At 38.2% G+C, this 23,903-nt stretch overlaps 2 protein-coding genes and 1 long non-coding RNA gene across 3 annotated transcripts in view; 2 read left to right on the forward strand and 1 right to left on the reverse strand.

Annotated features, from left to right (window-relative positions):
* The window catches only part of LOC121704686 (immunoglobulin alpha-2 heavy chain-like), a 249,438-nt gene extending 230,229 nt beyond the window's left edge, over window positions 1–19,209 (forward strand). Inside the window, exons 5-11 of the mRNA XM_042085124.1 lie at window positions 12,930–12,966; window positions 15,021–15,323; window positions 15,458–15,748; window positions 15,864–16,181; window positions 16,890–17,189; window positions 17,974–18,128; window positions 18,707–19,209. Of these exons, the coding sequence (XP_041941058.1) occupies window positions 12,930–12,966; window positions 15,021–15,323; window positions 15,458–15,748; window positions 15,864–16,181; window positions 16,890–17,189; window positions 17,974–18,128; window positions 18,707–18,718 (1,416 nt within the window). The 3' untranslated portion in view covers window positions 18,719–19,209. The remainder of the gene's footprint in view (window positions 1–12,929; window positions 12,967–15,020; window positions 15,324–15,457; window positions 15,749–15,863; window positions 16,182–16,889; window positions 17,190–17,973; window positions 18,129–18,706) is intronic.
* LOC121704901 overlaps window positions 1–23,903 on the forward strand; it is a 589,105-nt gene that overhangs the window by 529,301 nt on the left and 35,901 nt on the right. The gene's annotated exons all lie outside the window — the stretch shown is intronic.
* LOC121704726 overlaps window positions 1–23,903 on the reverse strand; it is a 45,623-nt gene that overhangs the window by 1,624 nt on the left and 20,096 nt on the right. The gene's annotated exons all lie outside the window — the stretch shown is intronic.

A 23,903-nucleotide genomic window follows, 5' to 3' on the forward strand; every position in this document is an offset into this window, starting at 1 on the left:
TGGTCATGTGAACTTACCCACTATTTCATAATGGATTTAGCAAAACAGAAACATCACAGCACCTCTCAAACCTCTCCATGATTAATCACACAAACCCACCTTATATTGAAAAGCAATCATTCCAACTTCATTTAATCTGGATGCCAATCAGGTTTTTCTGTTTTTTCAAGGATTAACTTTTATCTCACAATAACAATGAGTAATTTCACGAGATATTATTTTGTAGCAAAGGCATGACAAAATCTGTCAGTATCTGTGGCATGAAAAAATAAAAGTAATGGCATATCAAAAGAAATATACATGCTCTACCTTTTTTACTGAAACTGTGCATGTCCAAATAGGTAAAACAATCTAATAACAATAAATGTATGTGTCTATTTTACTTTGCAATATTCTGTCCATTGTCTATGCCTTTAAGGGCCCTATCATGACATTCTAAAGTGCATCGTCACTCGTCAAAAGACTATTCAAATTTAGTAGGATGTCCAGTTCACATTGGGAGGGGTTTTGTTATCAAAAGTGGAGCGCATGGCGTAACAAGGTGTTCCTAGGTCTTTTAATCAGTCATATGGGTGTGTTTGGGGAGTAACATCATTTTAAACAAATGAGAATGACATCTGTCATTCCCTTAACGGCGCAACGCGCAATATGTCAAATAAATGCATCGGTATTTTGGCATTCAACGGCGCATTTGAAGGAGGCTGCTTGCGAGACCGTATGAAATAGTCATTCTTAAACCATGCATTAATAAAACCTAGCATAGTCTTCACGCATTTGCACTCGTCTATTATTTGAACTCATTGGCAAAGTGAAACTAACTTCACCAAGGTGTCAGTCAACGAAAACAGTTATATGCAGTTACTTTCACTATTGACTGACAATGGGTTACCATCGAAAACATAGGCTGGAAAAAGCAACACTTACCCTAATATTGCTCAAATGACTGAATAAAACAACATTTATCCTGCAGAGGAGTTGCTTATATCTCGTGACAGTGCGTCTTCAGCTGTGCTCCATACGTGTCTCTCGCCTCTCCCCTAATCACTTTTAACCGTCATTACAAATTTGCAAATGATGGTGAATAACTACTCATCATGAGATGTACAGTATTTCGTAATATCTTTATTCTAATTATGTTTCCCATTGTAATCGTGCAATTTGTAATGCTTTGCATGGACGTGGGCTGGTGTGCGTTCATGAATGATAGAAGGATGATGCGTGCACTATGCGTCAACAGTGCAATATGACTGTTGACATGCGCTCTTAAAATAGCATATGAACAACTCGCCATTGACTTCTGACCAGGTTTAGGTGGTGTATGATAGCGATTTTTAGACAACTAGTCCCCTCCCTAGGTTGTTAATTGCCACACCCCTGGGCGCAATGTTTAAAAAAATAAACGTGCAAAATAGCGAATTAAGCTTTGCGCGGGTGAATAACGAGCTTTACGCCATGCGCTGGAGCCCAAAATACAGCCCTGTCCCTCTTACCATTATAAGTGTCATTATCAGACGAATGATGATATCCTTGAAAATAAAATTCCAGCATGAAGAAACTCCTTCAATGGAGTTGTACGTTTCCAAGAAATATAAATTTGTCTAGATACAGTCAGTGCAACTACAGCAATCAAATGAAAAAGAAAAAGGCTTTAAGTGTCTGAGAGTATACTGCATGTTTCCTGTCCATTTCTTGGTGGAAATGAAGTGTTTTTTGCAAAACAACAGCTGCCATTTCATGGAGCACATCCTCTACCAGTATCTAAAGATCCTGTCTCTGCAGTTTGCTGCCTGAAATCTTGTCTGTATCTTGATCCTTTTCATTTCTATGAATAAGCTACCTCTTTAAACTGTAAACCATTCTACATATTACAATATAAAATTATAAAGTCTCTATCTATCTATCTATCTATGACCTCAATTAAAATGCATGAAAAAATAAACTACTTTATTATTGTGTTGAACGTAATTTTACACAAGGTGCTGCAGGGCAAGAGTGCCATCACAGACATTATGACAGTAAGAATGAGAAAGCTTGTGCTATTAAAGAAATGTGCTATAGATGACATGAAGGAGAATCTTAGAGGGAGTATATGGTGATATTATTGAGCTATATGCATCAGCTTGCACATTTAGACCAATCTCATCACCCGCCCGATCCGTGGGTCAACCAGCAGGTGCCCGCGGGTCATAAGCCGGTCCGCGCACTTTTGCACAGTATTTAGACTGTGTACTAATATATATATATATTGCAAACATACTGTGACACACTTCAGCCCTGTGAACAAAGATGCTGCAATCGCCAAAAACATTGCTAAGCAAGTTTCAAAGAATTGATTGCTGCAACAACTACAGTTAGGTTCCCTCTAATGTCACAGTAAATTAAAGACATTTAAAGAAGCACTATGAAGGTTATTCTTTCACTGTTTCTGGGTTTTTGCCGGATTTTGGCTTGCATTTTTCACTACACAGCTCCCCCTGCAACTTCGGTAGCAAGTGACTTCTACGCTAAACCCCCACTAGCTAGCGAGCTAGCCATCAAGAAACCAAGCTAAACACATACGGGGCTCAAAATAAAATGGTCCAGGAAAAACATTGTTCAAGAGACTATCAAACCACATTACAAAGACGAAGTTCACCCAAGGGTAGGCTACTCACAATTTCAACAGCAACAAAGCCAAGTCAGCGTCCGTTTTGCAGTCTTCTTCGAAACTACAATCTGATTACATTTTCGTGGCGCGATTGGATTCTTCCAATGAGTCACACGATTTACCCGGACCGGGTCCAGAAAGTTGCATATTTGCTTTGTCCGCGGAGAAGCGATAGGGGGAGACGGAGCACCCACCAAACGACCCAGAAAGTGTTGTAGAACCATCAGAATGACTCTCAACTCTCAACCTTCATTTTTGCTAAAATTGTTGCATAGTGCTTCTTTAAACCACTGTTTTGTTAAATTACAGGTAACAATAATCAATCTTGTTTGGTAGTGACAGTGTTAACTCACTGTTGAACTGCTGTTCCTGTTCACTTGGGTGGAGGCAAAGTGTTTTTGTAACTGAGTGATTCAATGTGATCATGGGGGCCACAGTGACAAATACCATTACCAAAACCTGTTCTCATATGAGGCCCCTTGCAAATGTAAATGCCTTCATGTGATATGAACTTCACTTGAACCGGATACTATTAATGGCAACTGACTACATTATAGTGTGTAAATATGGTCAAAAACTGTTTGAAAACAAGGGACAAGTACAACTGTACAAGCTGAAACAGAACATGTATGGATTAAAACTACAATTCAGGAGTTACAAGTGGTTGGTTAATTATATTTTTTGAGCTTATCAGAAGTGAGGACTTTAATAGTTTGTTCATCATTAGTGATTTCTTGTTCAATGTATCATCAGTAAAGCATTTGTTCACACAGTTACAAATGGTTTGTTCATAAATAAGCCTATCCAAAAAATATATTTGTAAGTACATGATTTATACTTAATAAATAATGAGACAACCACTTATAAATGAAATAATTTTCCCAAACCAGTTGCAAACTATTCCAAAATGCTTTGTTCATCATTTGTAAAGCATTGCTCCTATGTTAATTCTCATAAATAAAGTATTTGTACACACAGTTATAAAAGGTTTGTTCATACTAAATAAGCCTATATCTAAAATATGTTTATAAATTATTGTTAATACTAAATGATGCAATAATATTTTGTTGATGAAGTAATATTTTCATTATTTAACACTTACAGTTACATACACATGCACTGATGATTACCGTAAAACTTCAAATAATAGCCGAGTCTCAAACTGACGCCTGTCTCTTTTAACGGAGTGTCTATTCGTACCCCTGGTACGAATAGCCTTGGCCACACAACTGGGCTATTCACACCCTGTTACATAACAACAAAAACATGTTGCTCGCGTGCCCAAAAAACATCAAGTACAGCTCGCTGCAGCCTGCGGGAAGGTGAGGCTTGACATCAAGCCCCGCCCACATCCAACTCAGCCATGTTTTCTTTGCCTACGTCACTCCCCATACGCTTTGGCTTTAGGCCTACTGCCGACAGCCCGGTAGCGAATTATGTAGTATATTGTTTCATATTACATGATAGAAACTGATGATTTAGGCTAAACACAAATTACATTTCATGCAACAACAGTGAATTTTTCATGTAGGCCTAGGCTAGTTACTGTAATTGGGTTCGTGTAGGCCTACTTTTTCATTCATTTGATTTCCGGTTTTGAAACAATAACCATGCACATTCACAAAAATTGGTCATTTTAAATATTGATGACAATGTGTTCAAACGGAAAACGAGCCATATTTCATTTAATTTAGCCCTCAAAAGTAGAATGGTGTGTTGTTTCATTATCATGGACTATCAGTTTAACAGCAAGAATTCTCCATTACAACCAAATAGCCTACAAAGGGGCGATTTTGCTTTATAGAGTGGTGAAGTCCCGCCCCTTCCGTTTGCCTCCATGGGACCTATCTTTCAAAAAAATTTGAACGGCAGTCTATGGCGAAAAAGAAATTATTTTCTGGTCCCGGTTGACTTGTGCCTTGAATTACCCATATGATGTTTGTCAATTTTAAAGACAATTTTTCATGTAAAGACATTTGCAGTTTGTTTCGTAACTATTGAATTACAACATTGTGAAAGATCGTAATTCCAACGACTACAAACCCATCAGTCGCGCTAGTGACGTTAGCTCATTCACAGCCACACTAGATTGTACAAGCATACCAGCAACAGGTCTTAATTGGGCTTTCCTTGCCGAAGAAAACCATGAGTCAGAGGATTAAACACATCAGGTAAGTTGTATTCGTCCATAGACTGTACATTACATACTCTTAAGTGACATAGCAGGCAGCAAGATGCAACCGTTAACTAGCATAACAGCTCTTATCGTTTCATTACGTTGGTGACGTACATCGTTCGAGACGAGAGATGTAGTCCACTCAGTGGATTCGCACAAAACCAACATAACTTTTGAAGTCTATCGAACAACAGTACTTTCTTGACGTGAAAATTTATCTTTTAAATTCACACACATCCTATGTGAAATTTGTGGCACAATTCAAACTGGACCAAAAAATAATTGTTATCTCTCCATTAACTCCCGTTCATAATTTTTTGAAAGATAGGTCCCATGGACCGGAAGTAGAAGGGGCGGGACTTCACCACTCTATTAACAACAGGTGAACCAGAAACATGCATTGTGTAACGTTAACCGGTTAGATCAAGCTAGACATCCTCATCTCAAATATAGGCTACTGCCCAGATAGCAAGCAGCTATCGGACCACCGGTAGATAAGCTACTTGTCAGCAACCCGCGATGGTAACGTTAGGCCACCGGCAGTCCGCCGTATCTGAGGCTCGTTAGCCCAGCGGACCGCGGTAGAACCGATGTGCAAAAACTCAGCGGTCCGCCGGCGACAGCGAAACCGGTGGGCCGTCGCCAGCCTCTTGCCATATGGGTTGTTAACTTTGCTGGCTAGCTAGCCAGCTAGCTAGTTCCTATCTGACGAATGAGTAGCTAGTGTGACAACAGCGTTCTTATGGAAACGTTGGTGCTGTTGCGAGTTGCAGCACTGGTTTGAATCCACAGTTTACGTGTTGAATTACACAATAAAACGTGTTTTGCAGTAAGTTTCTGGTTTGTAGAATGTAGCACTAGCAGCTTGCCCAGTCTCGTTGCGAGTCCTGGCTCTCTCTGCCGACTGCCTCCCTCCCTCTCGCCGCCAGAAATTTTAAACTGCGTGACGTAATACAAAAAAACATGGCTGACTTGGATGTGGGCTGGGCTTGATGTCTGCAGCGAGAGGCTCCTCAAAAACATGGCCGACATTCGTTTTTTCGTCATTAGAAAGTGAAGAATTCTGAACGGTTTCAGCACTAATATCTGTTCAAATTAAATATGAGATGGAAAAGTTGTGTTTTATTTTCATAATCTTTGTTCAGTGAACACATACAACCGTCAGTTTGTTAGCTAACAGAAATTTTGTGAATATGATGTTCAGGCCTATAAACTATAAGTTTACCTGCAAACCACCCCTCTTTGTGGAAGCAGGTAGTGCAGTGGTCAAGGTAAGGGCTGGCATGCAGGAGACCCGGGTTCAAATCCCATGTGATGTGTTTTGGCAGAGTGAGTGTGCATGTGTACCAACGTCTAGAGAAAAGGCGCGCAATTTGAACAAGAAATCGGTTCTCAAACGGAAGTTTTGATTGCAACAATTAGCTAGTTCTTGCACCAGGGTGTAAATAGCATGCAGTACTATAAACACCAGGCTACGAATAGCATCCACTTCTAACTGTACATTGATGCAAATAGCATACCTTATTCAGAGTGTCTATTACACAGCTGAGCTATTCACACTCTGTTATGTAACAACAAAAAAAAACATGTTGCTTGTTTTAAAAAAAAATATATATATATTATTACATTGTGTGATTAATATGCCAGATTAAATGCACAGGGGTGCAAATAACATACACTGATATTTGTACCAGACGGGGTACTAATAGGACACATTGCTATGTGCACCGGGGTACGAATAGCATACATTGATATTTGTACCAGACGGGGTACTAATAGGACACATTGCTGTGTGCACCGGGGTACGAATAGAATTCACTTCTTATTGCACCAGGGTACGAATAGCATACACTGCTAATTGTACCAGGGGTGCCAATAGCCTTACCCCTCTTTTAAACGCCTGGCGAGGCTACAGCTTTGGGTTAAAGGCCGGGCTCCAATAGAGGCCTGGTCTGTTTTTTAGCTTCGGGTTGTATTTAATCGTCTAAAGAAAAAAGCCCAATTCACACCAAAGATTTGCAATGACACAAAACCGTTGCAGAAAGGAGTTGCAGCGGTGTGAATTAGATGTTGCACGTCGTTGCAAGCTATCACAAAACATTCACCATGTCTGGTCACAGTTGTAAGGTTTTAGAATGTTGCATCAAGTTGCTGGTTTATAAAATGTTGCAGCTCATCTTGTCGCGAATCTTTGGTGTGATTTGGGCTTAAGCATGGTGCAGTCTGTGCATGTTATGAGATGGCATTAAAAGACTGCGTTGGGGAAAAGCTAGAGTTCCAAATTGTATAACTTTTTTTAATATGAACTATGCCCATATGTCCGACTTCGTCATCGTTCAATTCATCCCTTGTATTTAAAATTTGCGGATAGGCCGATGGTAGCCTAAGCTTGTTTTTATGCTGGCAACAAAACAAAAGGGTTCGTGAACATTATTCTTTATTCTAAATGCGCACTGCCATGGCAATAACGAGAAAGAAGTCAGAAAAGGAATTTACCTTAGGTTAATGATGTAAAGTCAAGTGCGCTTCTATGGGTCTGGTGTGTGCAAGCGCAGTTTTTATTGATGAGTCGGTGGCAAGTGCTGCGTAGTTGCAGTGGAATGTGGCTGCCCAGGGCATTATAAAACTTCTCACTCTTAGGCCTACTCATACATGGCGCTGAAATTGCGTATTTAGCTGTCTAAATTCGAATCATATGCTGGGGGAGAAATCGTCGGACATCCATGATTTTGTTATTCAGCACCCCTGGTCAAAAATATGTTTCCGCGCGCCTGGAAGTAGGCTATGATTTGAAATGTAGACGGTTGTCAAATATGCCAAATAAAATACGGATACTATAATTGATGAAGTAATATTTCCATTATTTAACAGTTGTTACATACACATGCACTAATGATTAGTTAGGGTGAGGATACATATTTTATAAACCACTTCCTAATACTATAATTTATGATTAACTCAGGAGTTACAAGTGGTTAGTTAATGATATCTTGTGAGCTTATCTAAAGTGAGAGCTTTCTATGCCATATTTTCAAATGAGTTGTAAAAATTACATTCACATTCATTCATTTAGCAGACAAGCGATGTATACATGTCAATTAAATTGAAGGCCACTGACACAACAGTGAAAGCCAGGAATAGAAACCCCAACTTTTCAGGCTACTGCATGCTAGTCCAGCTCCTTATCCACTACACTTCCTTGACCCAGATAGAAACACCTACAACCATGCAAGAGTTTTTGTTTTCTTCTACTACACACTGTTAAGCATTTATGAAACATCTGTAAACTATTATTAAATGCTGTATTCTTCGTTTGTAGCATCATTCCTTAATTCTCATCTGTAAATCATATTTACACACAGTTAAAAATGGTTTGTTCATAGTAAACACACATATCTATATTATATTTTTGAATTAACTGTTGTAATACCACTGGGCAGAGGTAATGTAGTGGATAAGGAGCCGGAATAGCATGCAGTAACCCATAAAATTGGGGGTTCAAGCCCTGGCGTCCATCAACGTGGCCTTGCCCTTTAATTTCATTGATATGTGTAAGTCGCTTTGGTTAATCATGAATTATAGTATTAGGAAGTGGTTTATAAAATATGTATCCTCACCCTGACTGATCATTAGTGCATGTAACAACTGTTAAATAATTGAAATATTACTTCATCAAAAACATATTATTACATCATTGTATTAACAATAATGTATAAACATATTTTAGATATAGGCTTATTTACGATGAACAAAACCATTTATAACTGTGTTAACAAATGCTTTACTGATGATAAATGATGTACAGTATGAACAAGAAATTACTAATGATGAACAAACCATTAACTAATAAGTAACAAAGGCTTAATAAATGATGAATTGTGTGTGGTTATAAAGTGTTACCTAAATCTTTAAATACTCTTCAAATGAATAGATTGAACATTGAACATTGTTAAAAAGTCAAGACTAGGTAGATGCACTACTAAAGCCCTCTCTTTTCAATAGACTTTACAACATGCAGAACAGAATGGATGGCTGGCTCAGAAATAAAACATGATCTATACAGTGGTTCCTTTCACCTGTCAACATCTGACCCATTCAATTTGCAATATTAAATTGCCACCTAAATTGACACATATTGGCCATACTAATTAATGAAGAAAATGTCAGTGAACTGTTGTCACTTTTGACACAGATGGGAGGGAGGATGTTTTGGTAACTGAGTGTGTCAGTGTGTTATGGGTGGTTGGGGCCACAGTGATACATACCATTACAAAAACTGCATTCTGAATAAAACTTAATTTTGCTGGATGACTGATACACTTGCTAATTACACAATTTATAGATAATTTAAAGATAATTATAATACAGTGCCCTCCAGAATTGTTGGCACCCCCGGTGAAGTCGACTAAAAAACAAGCATAAAAAATCATCTTTTGGTGAAATATTTATTTCTTTTTGAGCTATTTTTGTTTCTCAGAATGTGCTTCCCTTCAAGGTTCTCATTGATTTCATTGTGAGAAACAAGAAAAGTATAAGTAAGTATATATACTCTTTTGATCCCGTGAGGGAAATTTGGTCATTTATCCCAATCCGTGAATTAGTGAAACACACACAGCACACAGTGAACACACAAGGAGATGAAGCACACACTAATCCCGGCACAGTGAGCTTCCTGCATCAACAGCGGCGCTCGGGGAGCAGTGAGGGGTTAGGTGCCTTGCTCAAGGGCACTTCAGCCGTTCCTACTGGTCGGGGTTTGAACCAGCAACCCTCCGGTTACAGGTCCGAAGTGCTAACCAGTAGGCCACGGCTGCCCCCTAGAAAAGATGATTTTTGGACATGTTTTCAGTCAACTTGGCCAACCAATTGTCATGCAGCATCGCTAACGCTGCTCCACCATGTTTATAGTAGCACCAGCATTGAGGGTTGCTATGCACGTTTAAGCAGAGGTTCGTCAGTGTGTTTATACTTAAGTAATGGTAAGTGCATAGAACTTGAATGAAGAAATACTGTATACTTGCAAGATATTAAGTTAAGTTATGCATTGGTTTAATGAAGAACCTTCAACACCATTGGTAGACATTGTGCAAACTCTCTATGAAATGTTGGATCCATGTTACCCTGATCTTTCTTTGTGATAAACTGTGCAAAGTTGGATGAAGATCCTTCAACCCCCTTTGGGAGCAGTAACGGATGTAACCACATGCATATGCTTAAGCTAGAAACAAGGCTCAATATTGTGAGGCTAGCCTACAAGAAACCTTTTGTACGTTACTATTACTATTATCATTTTCACCAATTTTGGTTGGTTAAACATTGTATTGGAAAACATTTTCCATTGAATGTTAAATAACTACCACATCAAATTGTGATAAAATAAAAATATAACCTTAAAAATTAAATTCTATCTTTAAAAATGTTTTGATGGTCACTGCCAGAGGATTTGTTGCAGAGACTGTTTTTTAAATGAGGGCACAGCAAGGAGAGACGTGAAAATCAGACAATCGACAGACGGTAGAAAATAGTCAGAAGACAGGCAATAGCTTTACTGCCACCATGGCTTGTGCATTACGTTTCTGTTCCGTGACTGCTGCATTGTGGTTTCATGTGAACATTCATATCAGAAATATCTCTGATGCGACGCTGCCAGTTGGCCAGTTGTTGACAGTTTGACAGATTTTGAAGTAGAGTAATTCAGTTCACATACACACACACACACGCACACACACACACACACACAGAGAGAAAGAAACTGACCTTGACTTGAACCCCTTGATGAAATTGGTCTAGAGGGGCCACAGACAGGCAAACAGATGGTTGCACTGTAAAACGGAAGGGTTTATTTCAGGGTGCTTTCTCTGAACATGAATGTGCAGGTGTTTCCTGATGTCACTGGAGCTACACATCCATCAGCGGTGTGACATTTGGGGACGTTTGTGGATTATGAAAATCCAAATTCCAGTTATGGCCATCCACCTTTTTAAACCAGGACATTTTCCTGATGTGTATTCAAATGTTAAAATTACACAGTTACACAGTCACCTAAATTACATTGTAAACTATACATTGTAATGGCAATTATTAGTATAATACTGTAACTCGTATGAGTGGCAGACTCAGACAGATTCAAGCAGAGGATGAAGTAAAAATAGCATCAACTGCACCACATTCCATGCAATAGATGGTGAAACTGAGTCTAAGCAGTTAATTTGGGTTATTTCCTGTCATCTTGTTCTTGCTAAGTAGTCAGCAACAAAATATAACTCTACTATTACTACTCTTATCATTTGTCTGTCAGACTGTGTATGTGTGTGTATGTGTCCGCTTGCGTTCTTTTCTTCAAACGTGAAGGTAAAGTGGAGAGTCACCATATCTTGGTGCTCCAACATGATCATTTGGATCTTGATGCTAGAAGTTGGTTGGAATTTCTGTAACACTGAGAGACAGGGTTGAGGGTCTGCAGCCATCTGACTGCTCTTGTAATTTTTACTTATTGAGATCAAAGAATATTAATAGAAATTTAGAGCTGTAGCCTTGGGCACCCTGGCAATATCTGATGGGTACATTGGAAAATAAAAACAGGTACAGTGCAGATGAGATTACTTTCACATATCCATTGCAAGATAAAAATGCAGAAAAATCTAATTTGGTGGTACCCCTAGACTGCCATCATTCAAATACTTTCCTAGAGAAAGACTGAAGGCAGTGGATCTTTCTTTCACTGTTTCACTTACAAAATAAAACAACATAATAGTAAAAAAATTAACTTTGCAATATCAACAATCAATAATGAAAATAAATAAATACCATATATACACAAACCATAACTCATAAGATTAATTAAGTGTAAGCTGAAGAGATATTCTTTAGATCCCTCTTGAAAGACCCATAACTATCGCAGGAACACTGGGCAACTCATTCCACCATCAAATAACCACTGAGAAAAAGAGTTTTGAATTTGACCTAGCGTTTATGGCTGGTTGACACAACAGACAGGGAGCGGATCCAGTAAGTGTCCTACAGGCCAAGGTGAGAGATTTAAATTTATCTTGCCACTATAGGAAGTCAATGATTTAAAAACCAGGCATTCTGCAGCAATTGTAACAATCTCACTACACAAGCAGACAGGCCAGCCAATAGTGAGTTACTGTAGTCCAGTTAAGAGATAGCCATGGTCTGTTGTTGAGTAGACATGATTTTGTAATTGAGGTTACTGTAAGAGTCACTGAAGATAAGTCAAACTGGATGTTAATCTGTTAGGGAATAGCTGAAGCAGCTGGTGAAGCACACACTAATCCCAACACAGTGAGCTGCCTGCTACAGGCGGCACTCGGGGAGCAGTGAGGGGTTAGGTGCCTTGCTATCAAGGCTGTAGGCTATCAAGGGCACTTCAGCCGTTCCTACTGGTCGGGGTTCGAACCGGCAACCCTCCGGTTACAAGTCTGAGGCGCTAACCAGTAGGCCACGGTTGCCCCAAAGAGAGGGTACTGCATTGGCAGTACTATTAGAACTTCAAGGTTCCCATCCTGAATTGCTAAGTATGGTCCATGGCACCTTTTTCCATTGGAAGGGCACACTTAGAGAATGGCAGACCATTGTAAGGATCGTACAAACCACATCATGTTTTCTCTATGAATTTATGCAGTCCCATTCACATTGCAACATATGCATGAACTATCCATAATGACTCTGTACTAGATAGATTAAATACTATTTATACTATTTATCTATGAACTGGTATTTCTGTTATTTATGAATGTAGCCTATTGCCTAATTTCCTAGGGGTACAGTTGTATAGATCTATGGACTCTGTAGGCTATCGCGCCAAATGCGTCAGCAGGGATGGCCAGTACCATGGACAGCGCCTCCGAAAACATCTATAGACTACTAACAATCTATGAATACGATAAATTAATATGTGTGTGATACTAATGCACATAGTTATTTTATTGAGATCGACAAATACAATTCCCTCACACTGAATAATTCATTACCAGTTTCTTTTGAGTGATTACACTGTTAAAATTAGGCTACTTTCTTTATGCTAATTAAAGATGCGTTTTTGAGCGAGGAGCTAAGCAGACAAACCACTGTGACTATTTCGACTACTGGGGGAAAGGAACTCATGTGACGGTATCTAACAGTAAGTGTGTGCTCGAATTTATTTCAATATTAGATTAAGTGAATATTTAATGTAATATGGTTCCTTATTATCTATCAATGTGTGGAGAAAAGAGGGGTTGTAATATTTGATGGGTAGGTAAGGTGCGAAATCTAGTCATAGGCCTACAGTGCTGTGGCAGATTAGGTCTAAAAGCTCCTTCAACAGGTCGGGGTTTGTGTACAATGAATGTTCTAGTCTTTGTCACTGTGACTGGGCTTTTGACTATTGGGGAAAAGGCACAATGGTCACAGTTTCAAACGGTAAGAGATTTTTAACCAGTTAATCTACTCATTGGAACCTGTGATAGCGCTCACTTTATGATTTGTATCAAATTCTAAATAGGATCTGTTTTGGATGCAGCATTGAGATGTCAACCTTGTGTCGTAATTTATTCTAGGAAAGTTGCAGTTAGAGACTGCAGCGTGTTTGATAAGTGAAGAACATCGTCAATTTGGTGTTTTCTGGTGCTCTAATCTGTTGGTTTAGACAATTCGATTTAGCTAACAATACATGAAATGTAACCGTCGGTGCAAATAGCATTAATTATGAGTAAAGTAGGACAATGAGAAACGTATTTATGCTGTAACGTTGTAGGCTAGGCTAGCTGACATCTTTTTTAGGTTACAACGTGCAAGGGAAATAAGGCTGGTCAATAACCTTTACTCAGATAATAGATAATCAGTGGGATCAGAATCATTTATTCTAATGGGGGGCGAATTATCACTGTCATCTAGTCTACTCGTTTAATTGACAAGAAAGGCTATATTATATAGGGATCTATATTAATTAAGTGATTGCATTACTACGGAGCCATTGCAAGAAATTTCTGTATTTCGAGAAAATGTGAGCTAATCTTAGTAAATTGTGTGCTCATTTTACTAAATTGTGGTCTCATTTTACTACATTGTGGTCTCATTTTATTAGATTGTGCGCTCAATTTAGTAAATCATCATCACATTTTACTATATTGTCCTCTCAATTTATTAAATTGTGCGTACGTTTTACTAAATTGTGCGCTCATTTTACAAAAATTAAAATGAGTGCACAATCTACTAAATTGAGAGCACAATATGCTACAATGACACTATATAGTAAAACGAGCGCCAGATTTAATCAAATGAGCATACAATTTAGTAAATTGAGTGGACATTTTCTGGATATGCACCAGAAAAATATCTTGCAATGATCCCTCCAGGGTTCTGTATATTACTTTGTTTTTTCACTTTGGTTTTACTGCACTTTATAAGGAGATTGGGAGGTATCATTGAAAGATTTTTGATATATCAAGATAATGGGGGCTCGTTTTAATTATTTAGTGCCCACATTTTACTCACAAGAGAGGCAGCACAACCGTTTCGTAAAAAGCTGGAAAGTTATTTACTCAATAGACATTCCCCTTGTTCAATAAGTCATGAGCCAAACATTTTTATAGACTTTGAAGTCCATACACACACTTATCCTGACAGCCTGTGAAACTCAGGGTTAAGCAATTTGTCCAGTTCTTAGGGTTCGATTCTGTGAATATTAGGTTGTAGCATCCTGCCTACCTATGCCAACTATGTTTGAAAAGAGGTATTGTTTGTGTATTAACAATGACTTGCTTCTGACTTACTGATCAAGGGGAACTTTGTATGTGTGGAGAATAGTAGCCCAAGTCGGTTTGGTGTTCTGGCCTAGTTCCTGTGAATAAAATATGGTAACAAAATCATTAAAACGAGCACTCGATAGATTCAAGTTTGGTCAAAGCACAAATTAGGTCAGAGCTCTGTGACTTTGTAACAGATTTGTATAGAAAAGGATGCTTTGCTTATCCCTGCATCTGCATGTTGGTCAATTGACAAAGTCTGTGTCTGAAATATTAATCTTTTAGATGGCCTCCTGTTAACATGTTCGTAATTTTATTAATGACATACATTTAATTTAAGTAGACAAACAGTATGCCATTACTCTGGCTATCCTTTTTTTAAACTGTTATAAAAAACTGTGTTGAGGTTTCAGTTTATGATGTTAAATTCAATAATTTATTGTTCTAGGTGCTGTAGCTGCACCCACCGTGTTTCCTCTGGCTCAATGTGAGCCAGGTTCTGATGGGTCCATGATATATGCTTGCATGGCCACTGATTTTTTCCCGGAGTCTGCAACATTCCATTGGACAAAAAATGGTCAGAATGTTTTGGATGCTGTCCAGTATCCTGCAGTTAAGCAGAAAACTGGAGACAAATACTCCAAAGTTAGTCAGATTAACGTCAACATTACTGGCATGGACAAGCAAGAGATCAAATGTACTGTGGAAACAATCCGTTCAAACAATCAATCAGTTACTTTACCAGTTAAAGGTAGACATCCAATACTTGTTTTCATATATCATATTTCTGTGCTTTGCCATTTTTGTTGTATTATGTGTTGACCAAGACAAATAGGAGTCTGTCTCAAATGATATCCTAATTGTGGAAAAAAAAAATATTTTCAGCTCCCCCCAGGTCACCAACTGTGAGCTTGCTGCCAGTATTCACCTTTGAAAGCCAGAATGTCTTGTGTGTCATTGAAAACTTTTACCCCAAATCGCTGACAGTGACATGGAAAGAGGATAACGTTAAGATTGAACGTGAGGTGCCACTGTTTATTCAGCAAGACTCCAGTGGTTACTATACAGCACAGAGCTTTCTGAAGCTAAACAAAACTACACAGGGCAACAATAAAAGGCACACTTGTGAAGTATCTCATATGGGCGACACCTTCACCAAAACAAAAAGATTGGAAGGTAAAGACACACGCACCCACACGCACACACACACACACACACACACACACACACACACACACACACACACACACACACTTTACACATTATTTTGTTCTCTCTTTTTTTCTCCCAGGCCAGCTCTCAGTGAAGCTAACTCCTCCATCATCAAGAGACATTTTCCTCAATAATAAAGTAGAGCTGAAGTGTATCACCACTGGTACAGACTCAGGAGCTGTAAATGATGCTGCATTCAAATGGAAGGTGGGAGGAAACGATCAGAGTAGCAGCGCTACAGTGGAAAAAGACCAACTGGAAAATGGTCAGTCAAGGCAGATCAGCAAATTAAAGGTGGATGTAAATGAGTGGTTCTCTGGAAAAGAGATTGAGTGCCGTGTGTTCGATAAGGGCGGTGAGGAGGTGGGCAACCCGCTGAAAAGACTAATCAAAAAAGGTAGTGAGACTTTTGTCCCTTTTACATTTTTACCCTTTTACCCTTTTACAGAGTTAATTTCTATAACACAACGCCCAAGTTTAGGCCTAGGATACAATGAAAGACAGACCTAAGCATGTCATTAGCATTTTGTAATGACTTTAATCTTTGTCATATAACTGTAATATTGGCCATATGATGACACATATACCTCATATGATGGGATTATATAAACCAGTAGTTCTCAAACTTTTCACAATGAGTACCATCTCACAATTGGCTCTCCAAGTACCACCATTAGGCCTTTGACTGGCATTAAATGAATTACAGTAGCATAGTCCAATTTAACTACATATTTTAAATTATAATAGCCTACTTTGCTTTATTTTATCAAGGAAGACAAACTAGTTTAAATTTAAATTCAGTGATTGGGTGTTTAAGGATTGTTTAATTATATATTTTGATGTAATTTGAAGTGAGGCTTTTTCATAAAGACAAACTAATCTCAGAGACTCCCGGAGTACCACTAGAGAGAATCCATGGACCACCAGTGGTACGCGTACCACAGTTTGCAAACCACTGATATAAACAATACAATATGTTTTTCCTAACCAGCATACAAGTATAAAAAGCCTAAGAAGAGTTCAAGAAGACTTCATCAACCACTATGGTAGCCTTGCTTCTTGTATACAGCAGTCTGACATCAGTGCTTGTATCTTCATTTATTAGGTGGAGCAGCTCCTAAAGTGCTTATCTACACCCTCCCTGAGGCCAGTGACCCAAATCATGATTCTGTGGTGTGTGAGGTCAGGGGCTCTTCTCTAGGAGATGTGTACATCATGTGGAAGGTGGACGGAGGAGACTATCAGGAGGGAAACACAGGCATTGTGGAACAACAGGATGGCAACATGTCGCATGTCAGCATACTGACTGTCAAAAAGGATTCAGCAACAAGAAAGTTCACCTGCGCTGTCAAGCATGGTAACATGGGAAAAAACACTTCTCCGAAAATTGTGGACTACTCAAAAAGTAAATACCAAGAATGTCCTGTCTGTGATTAGTAATCTCTCAAGCAAACTCACGTGAACCCTCCAGCATGCTGTTCTATTCAAAAAAATCTAAAAATAAAAAACAGACATTGTTTGGGGTATTGATTCACCAATGGGTTGCTTGAGACATTGTATCTGTTTCGTTGGCTGTGTTGTGATAAATGTTGTATTTTGTTGATGTTATGTTCTTGTCCCTTGTCCAATGTCTGCTCATCATGTTTGCAAGTCTCAGTAATGTGTTGTGTTCTCATGTTTTTTTTATCGTGACTTTCTGCATTGTCATATCTGTGGTGTCATGTTTTGATAGTGAATGCTTAGTGTCTTTGTCTTCTGTGTGCTGTCTTGTGATTAAAGCATCAAATAAATTCATACCACTGCATTTTATCACAGCAGAAGTTTGTCAGTTGTGAAATATAGCATGTCATATTATATTTCCCTTGTAATGTAGATAAGGAATACAGTAACATCTTCCTATACCAAGTAGACAGATACATAATCTAGATAAAACTAGTAGCCTATGCAACTCGACAGTTATTTAAACTGAACATACATATTTAATTTGAAATCGACATCTGCTACCCAATACAAAACCAGCACAGGAAAACTTTCCTGTTATATTATGCTATATGGTAATACCATAGTATGCCATTCTGAGAAAAAGGTTACACATTTTCCAAAGTAAACCAACCACTTGCCAGAGAGTGTATGCTGTTGTGAGTGACATGAGAATGAGAGGCATCAGTGATGTCTGGTGTTGCCCACAGGTGAGCCTGGGGTGGTTGATGAAGATGTCCTACACTGCACGAAGAGTGAGGATGAGGAGGAGGACGAGTACAGCAGCATGTGGTCCACCACCACCTCCTTCATATTTCTCTTCCTCTTCTCTCTGGTCTACAGTGCTATCCTCAGTCTTGTCAAGGTATCAGTGCAACAATTGTACCATGGATCAGACCATCTTTTACTAAAATGATTTGAGTGTAGAGGACTGCTTGAAACTTCAAATGCTTTGCAACACTGGAAGATCTGAGACATTAAGACACTAATGAAGGAAGGAAATAAATGTGAGTGGGGACAATATGAATAAAAATAACAATTAATAAAGACAACAAATAAAGGAAACATTGTCAACATTGCTAAATAGAGTAGTTGTAGTAGTGTGCACATCCCCACCGGTGAGGTGCAGGGCAAATGGAACTAGAACTCAAAAGGAATGAAATGCCCGCACCCTGTTAAAATTCCCATACGTTTGCAACGTTTAGACCCGGCTGGGTCTTCTTCAGGCATTTAATAAATGTTCCTCAGTTGCAGCACTTAATAAATGTATGGGAGTTTTAGCAGAGTGCGGGCATTTCATTCCTTTTGTGAACATTGCTGAATAACCTTTAGAATGCTTTGTCCGAATGATGGCCACATCAAAAGGATCATGCTACAGTATTAGTTGTCTTTTGTCATTACATGATAAAGATTCTCAAGCAGTGTTTTTCCCTTTACTTCCAGATAAAACACTGACAAAAATGAACAGGAGAGAGGGGAACGGTCATCATACTTTTGTGCAGTTTTTATTTCTATATATTGTTTAAAAATGTTATTGTCTAAATCTCTGTCTAAATTGTGTGTACTTCTTACAGAATTACAGAAATGTTTCCATTTTTGTTTTTATCTCATCACTGTATAAGCAAAGAAAAAGATTAATCACTGATTATTTTTGTGCTTGATTGTTTTATCAGCATTTTCAGGTTTATTGAAAATACAGGAGTATTTTACATATGTATAAATACAGCTTAACTGCAGTATTTTCCCCATGTAGCAAAGTACTGTGCTACATATGCTATTAAAAGCTATTTTATCATTGTAAATGTTACATGCCAAATATAAATGTTAAACGTAATTGTAAAACACACAAAGTATTCGAAAGCAAATGATGGCTATCTAGACCAGTTAATCCCAGAGGGTTTGTTTATTCTTTCAGTTGTACAGAAATAAACACATGTCAATTTGCTCTTCCCCTTTCTGAATTCCTCAAAAGTGTCACACCTGCAGCACTTGGGCTGCAAAACAACTCCGAAGAGACTCAAGAGAATTCTTGACCAAGCACACTTCCTCTCTGCCACTTGATAACACTGCATGGCATATTGAGTGATATGTTATATTAAGAACAACATGTAGCAGCATCACAATTAACGTCCATGCATTAGCGTCCATACAAATTATGTTATTTGTTAGAAAGTCCAAAGAATTCCAAGGACATTTAATGTTGAATCTCCTTCTGTCTTTCTCTCTCTGTTTCATACTTTCTTAGATAGATAGATTAATCAATAGATAGATAGATAGATAGATGCATATAGAGCAGATGTACAGTATACACAGGTATACACACATACTGCACACTCTTAGTGAGGTAGTGCACACAAGTGTTTGACCTTATAGAGAATATAAGGTTGGCTATGGCTTTAAAACATATTTTTGTACAAAATTTGAGAATTTTATGAATATAACAATCATTGAGCAAGTGAGGGGAGAGCATGTAAAACTTTTACACACTGCTAGCTGAAGCATAGATTAGCTTGTTATTGATGCGCTGAAGCCTCTCTTTATATTGTATTGTAAGTCCTTGTTTAGTTTAGCTTTACAAGTTCTTGTTGAGTTCGTTCTGACTCTGCTTTGCATGTTGTCCATGCATCAGTTCTAGTGTCCCAGGGGGCTCTGTGAAGACTTTTGAAGACATGCAAATGTGTCACAACCGAAAATCCTTGAGTTGAGGTGTGAACATGAAATGCTTTTTGCATGAACTCTTCTCTCTCTCTCTCTCTCTCTCTCTCTCTCTCTCTCACACACACACACACACACACACACACACACACACACACATACAGTATTTGCCTCTTTAATTTAAGAAGTTTACTATAGAAAAGAGAGTAGTTTATTTCCTCCTTGTCTCCCAATCCCCATGGCTCCTTACCTATGCAGAGTTCAGAGGTCAATCAAGAAGATGGCGAAAGAAGCTGCTGTGTGAATAACTGGTGGAAACATTCAAGTGCCATTTAAGTGTTGAACCGCAGTTATGCTCAAGCTTCTGTCCCCAAAGAGGAAACTGCATGGTCTGTAAAAACACATCACATGATACGAAAATATGTACCCTGTGCAAAGGTACTGCTAAAACAAACAGAAATAAGACAAGACAATAAGAAGCATGTTTACAAAGTGATTTTAGGGCTGGTTAGGATGTGACTGATATTGCAGTTTTGCACTAAAATGGTTGAAGGTATGAGGTCTTTTCAAGTTTACACTAGTGGGTATTTGAAATGAGAACTGGAGAGCAGGTGCTGAACTCAGGTGCAGTGGGTTGGTACCGTCTGACAGAATGGATTCTGCTTGCTTTAACAACTGTCTCTTTTGAGGTGAGTTCAAATGATGCAGCTACAGACGTTGATCACATTTTTTGATAATGTTGATTCATTGAAGCATACAATCAGATAAAAGAAAAAGTAAAAAAATAAGTAAAAAATAAACAATCTGAGTCATAAAAGATCTGAATAATTCTGATTCCTAAAGTGATGCATTATCTTTGGTGTCGGTCACATTTCATTTTACCAGACCAGAACCGCAAGTGAAGCGCTCCACTCACAGAGCATAATACAGTTTTAGAAGACTGCTCAAATTGTTTTGTGAGTACGTGCCACTATGCTATCACATTTCGTGTAGCCAGTTGCATTGATTACAGTGGAATCTAATTGTTGTAGCAAACGTTCCACAAATGGAACGCTTCAGTTACACGCCCACTGCCCGGTGTAGCCTTCATGTGAGCTTCATGACATCATCTTACAGAACAATCTGTGACAGGACAACGTGATATTTCTTCATCCTTCTCATAGCTGCTGTATCTCTGCAAACCTCACAATGTGATGGTTATTGTCTGCAATGGGTATATGTCACTGCAGCAATCATCCATGTACAGCAAAGAGAATGAGAGAGGCCTGCACCATACAAAACGTTTCTGATGTTCCAAGAATGAATGACAGTTAGACAGATGCACTATGCAAAAGTCTCTGATGTTCCAAGAACGAATGACAGTTAGACAGACGCGCCATGCAAAAAGTTTGTGATGTTCCAGACTGTACCTAATGTTGAAATTTAGTTTCAGATGGTCAATCATGTTCACCTATATTCATAACTCACAATGCACAGTATAATGCATGATCATGTAGTTTTGTCGATAAAAACCTTTTTTCAAATGATAATTGGATGCCAATAAGATAGGACATTTTGTCATACTGAGGAATATGGAAGCCTTCTGAGACAGAAATCCCTGGTCTTTCAGCTCACCACACATCAGCCTTTTGAGTCAGTGTGTGGACAGAAATTTAAGTTGTCATTTGGTCTGTGTGCTCAAAACCATGTTTCTTTGAAAATCCAACTTCTGAATGCGGAATGGTCCATTCATATTGATTGAGCTTGCTGCAGCATTCTGCAGAGACATGTAATAAGAACATAGGATTGTTTAAAAAAAAAGGCTTTATGTACAAGTTTAAATGGCTCTTTGACCATTTACTTGTCATTTATTTGGTACATTTCAGTTTAGGCCTGTTCTTTTCTGGTGCATGCCTTCAATTTAGTGATCTGTTTTCCATATGGCTGTGGCATTGATGTGTATTGATGTCATTGTAAGTCACTTTGGACAATAATATTTGCTAAGAACCATAAACAAACAAACATAATAGGTTATATCCCTTCCTGGTAGGAAAATCCACAGCTGAGGTGCCCTTGAGGAACGCCTAACCTAACTGCTAACCCAACTCTTCTGGGAGTACTTTCCCTCTTAAACATATCTAACAACCAGGCCTGTCTTAGGCCTTAGGCCTCACCCTGCACTTCTTTTTCTCCTGCCTCCTCCACTATCCACACTTTGACTACTTACACCTCTGCACCCTCCTCTGGTATAGTCTTTGGTTTTTATATAGTATTTATTGTGACCTATATGGTCTCCTTTGTAATGTTGAATGTTAATCTTCATTTTGCAAGTCACTGCTCGGTTTGGATAAAAGTGTCTCCTAAATGAATACATGCAAATATAAATGTGTCCTCCCTCCAAGGTATGACAAGCTGTTTGTGTGGACAGACTGCCCCCCTGTGGTCAAACGGTTTTTGAGGAAACAGAAAAAAATATTTTATTTCATGCCATATTTTAGTTATTGGTAAGCAATGCAAAATATCAGGACTGTGAAGATATTTATATATAGAAATATAAATATATTTTTAAATGTTTTTGTTTGTTGTTTGTTTTTGAAAAAAATCTGGGATAGTTTAGACCCTTAACACATAAAAAAATATTAATTAATTAATAATAATAATTGATTAAGAAAAAAAAAAAGAAAAAAAAAAAAAACAGGTGTAGGCCTATATTATCCAGGAAGAAAATGCTTTGTTTGAATTGAGAAATTGTTCTGAGCAGGGAGAGACAGGTTTTGCCGAAGTGAAGGGAACGGGACATTCACTTATTTTCCTTTAAAAGGATCTGTTTGATGATGATGAATAACAGTGTTTTGGACCGAGACATTTACCTAGATTTGATTATTTGAAGAACAAAAAAAATAGCTAGGAGGATGACGTCTTGTATAGTTTGATGTGATCAATAGTCTATGTGACCAGCAGGGGACAGAGTGCAATGTCAAAGTGTAGAGGGTTTTTGCTTTTGACTCAGAATGGGCGAAGGAGAAAACAATTTCCATAGGCCTACTGGCAGGAATAAACTATTCTATAGTAAATAAATAATAAAAAAAAACATCCCATGTCCTTTTGCAGACCATAGTGGCATATACTAATACACTGACTTTGGACTAATTCAACAATTACAATCCTTAATCGTGTTATGTGCTCTAAAAATAAAAAAACAATGACGAATTGTATGCCGGTCACTGGTTTGGTCAAATGACAGATGTTCAAGTAGAATGATGCTTTAATGCTAAAAAAAGGTAGAACTACATTAAAAAGTGTGGCAACTATAGTCTATAGTTAAGAGGGAAATAGGCTACTAAATGCAAAATGCATACATTTTGAAAAATATGCTTTCTCTTAATTTTAAAAGTCATGATTTTATTGAGCTAATAAACTGGTGATAGGCTTATGCTATGCTAGGCCTATCTGTTAATTTGCTGATATTTTTTTATGGCATTTCCTCCCTCACAGGTCAGGATAATTTTTTTAGAGTTAGTAGGCTATTGGCCATATGCCATGTCCTGTGTATCCTGTGTCTGTTTTTCTATTAGCCTAGTGCTTTTATTTACCTATTGTGTAGCCTAGTGGTTTTCAAAGTGGGGGCCGCAGCAAGTTGGAAGGAAAAATAAAAGCAATAAATAAATTGATAAATAAATAAATAAAACACTTCGAAATATAGGTTACCTATTACTGTACTATGAGTGTTGTTATACCTTCATCATCACATCTGTCCCTCTAAAACAGATAGGCTACATACAACTGCATAATTTCCCAATGTTAATGAACAGTTACGCTGATGCAGTAACCAAGACAAGACTGATATGTTTTGAATAAACAGGATAAGTAGCAAACTAGAAACTTTAATAACTAAATAGACCATGAAAAGGCTCTAGAGGAGTTGACCAAACATTTTAAGTGACACACTCTTTTGCCACACCGGTATTGAATTTGTTGAAAATAAGTAGCCTAATAATTGTAAGCT

This window comes from Alosa sapidissima, chromosome 3 (assembly GCF_018492685.1).
Source record: "Alosa sapidissima isolate fAloSap1 chromosome 3, fAloSap1.pri, whole genome shotgun sequence".
Taxonomy (NCBI): Eukaryota; Metazoa; Chordata; class Actinopteri; order Clupeiformes; family Clupeidae; genus Alosa; species Alosa sapidissima.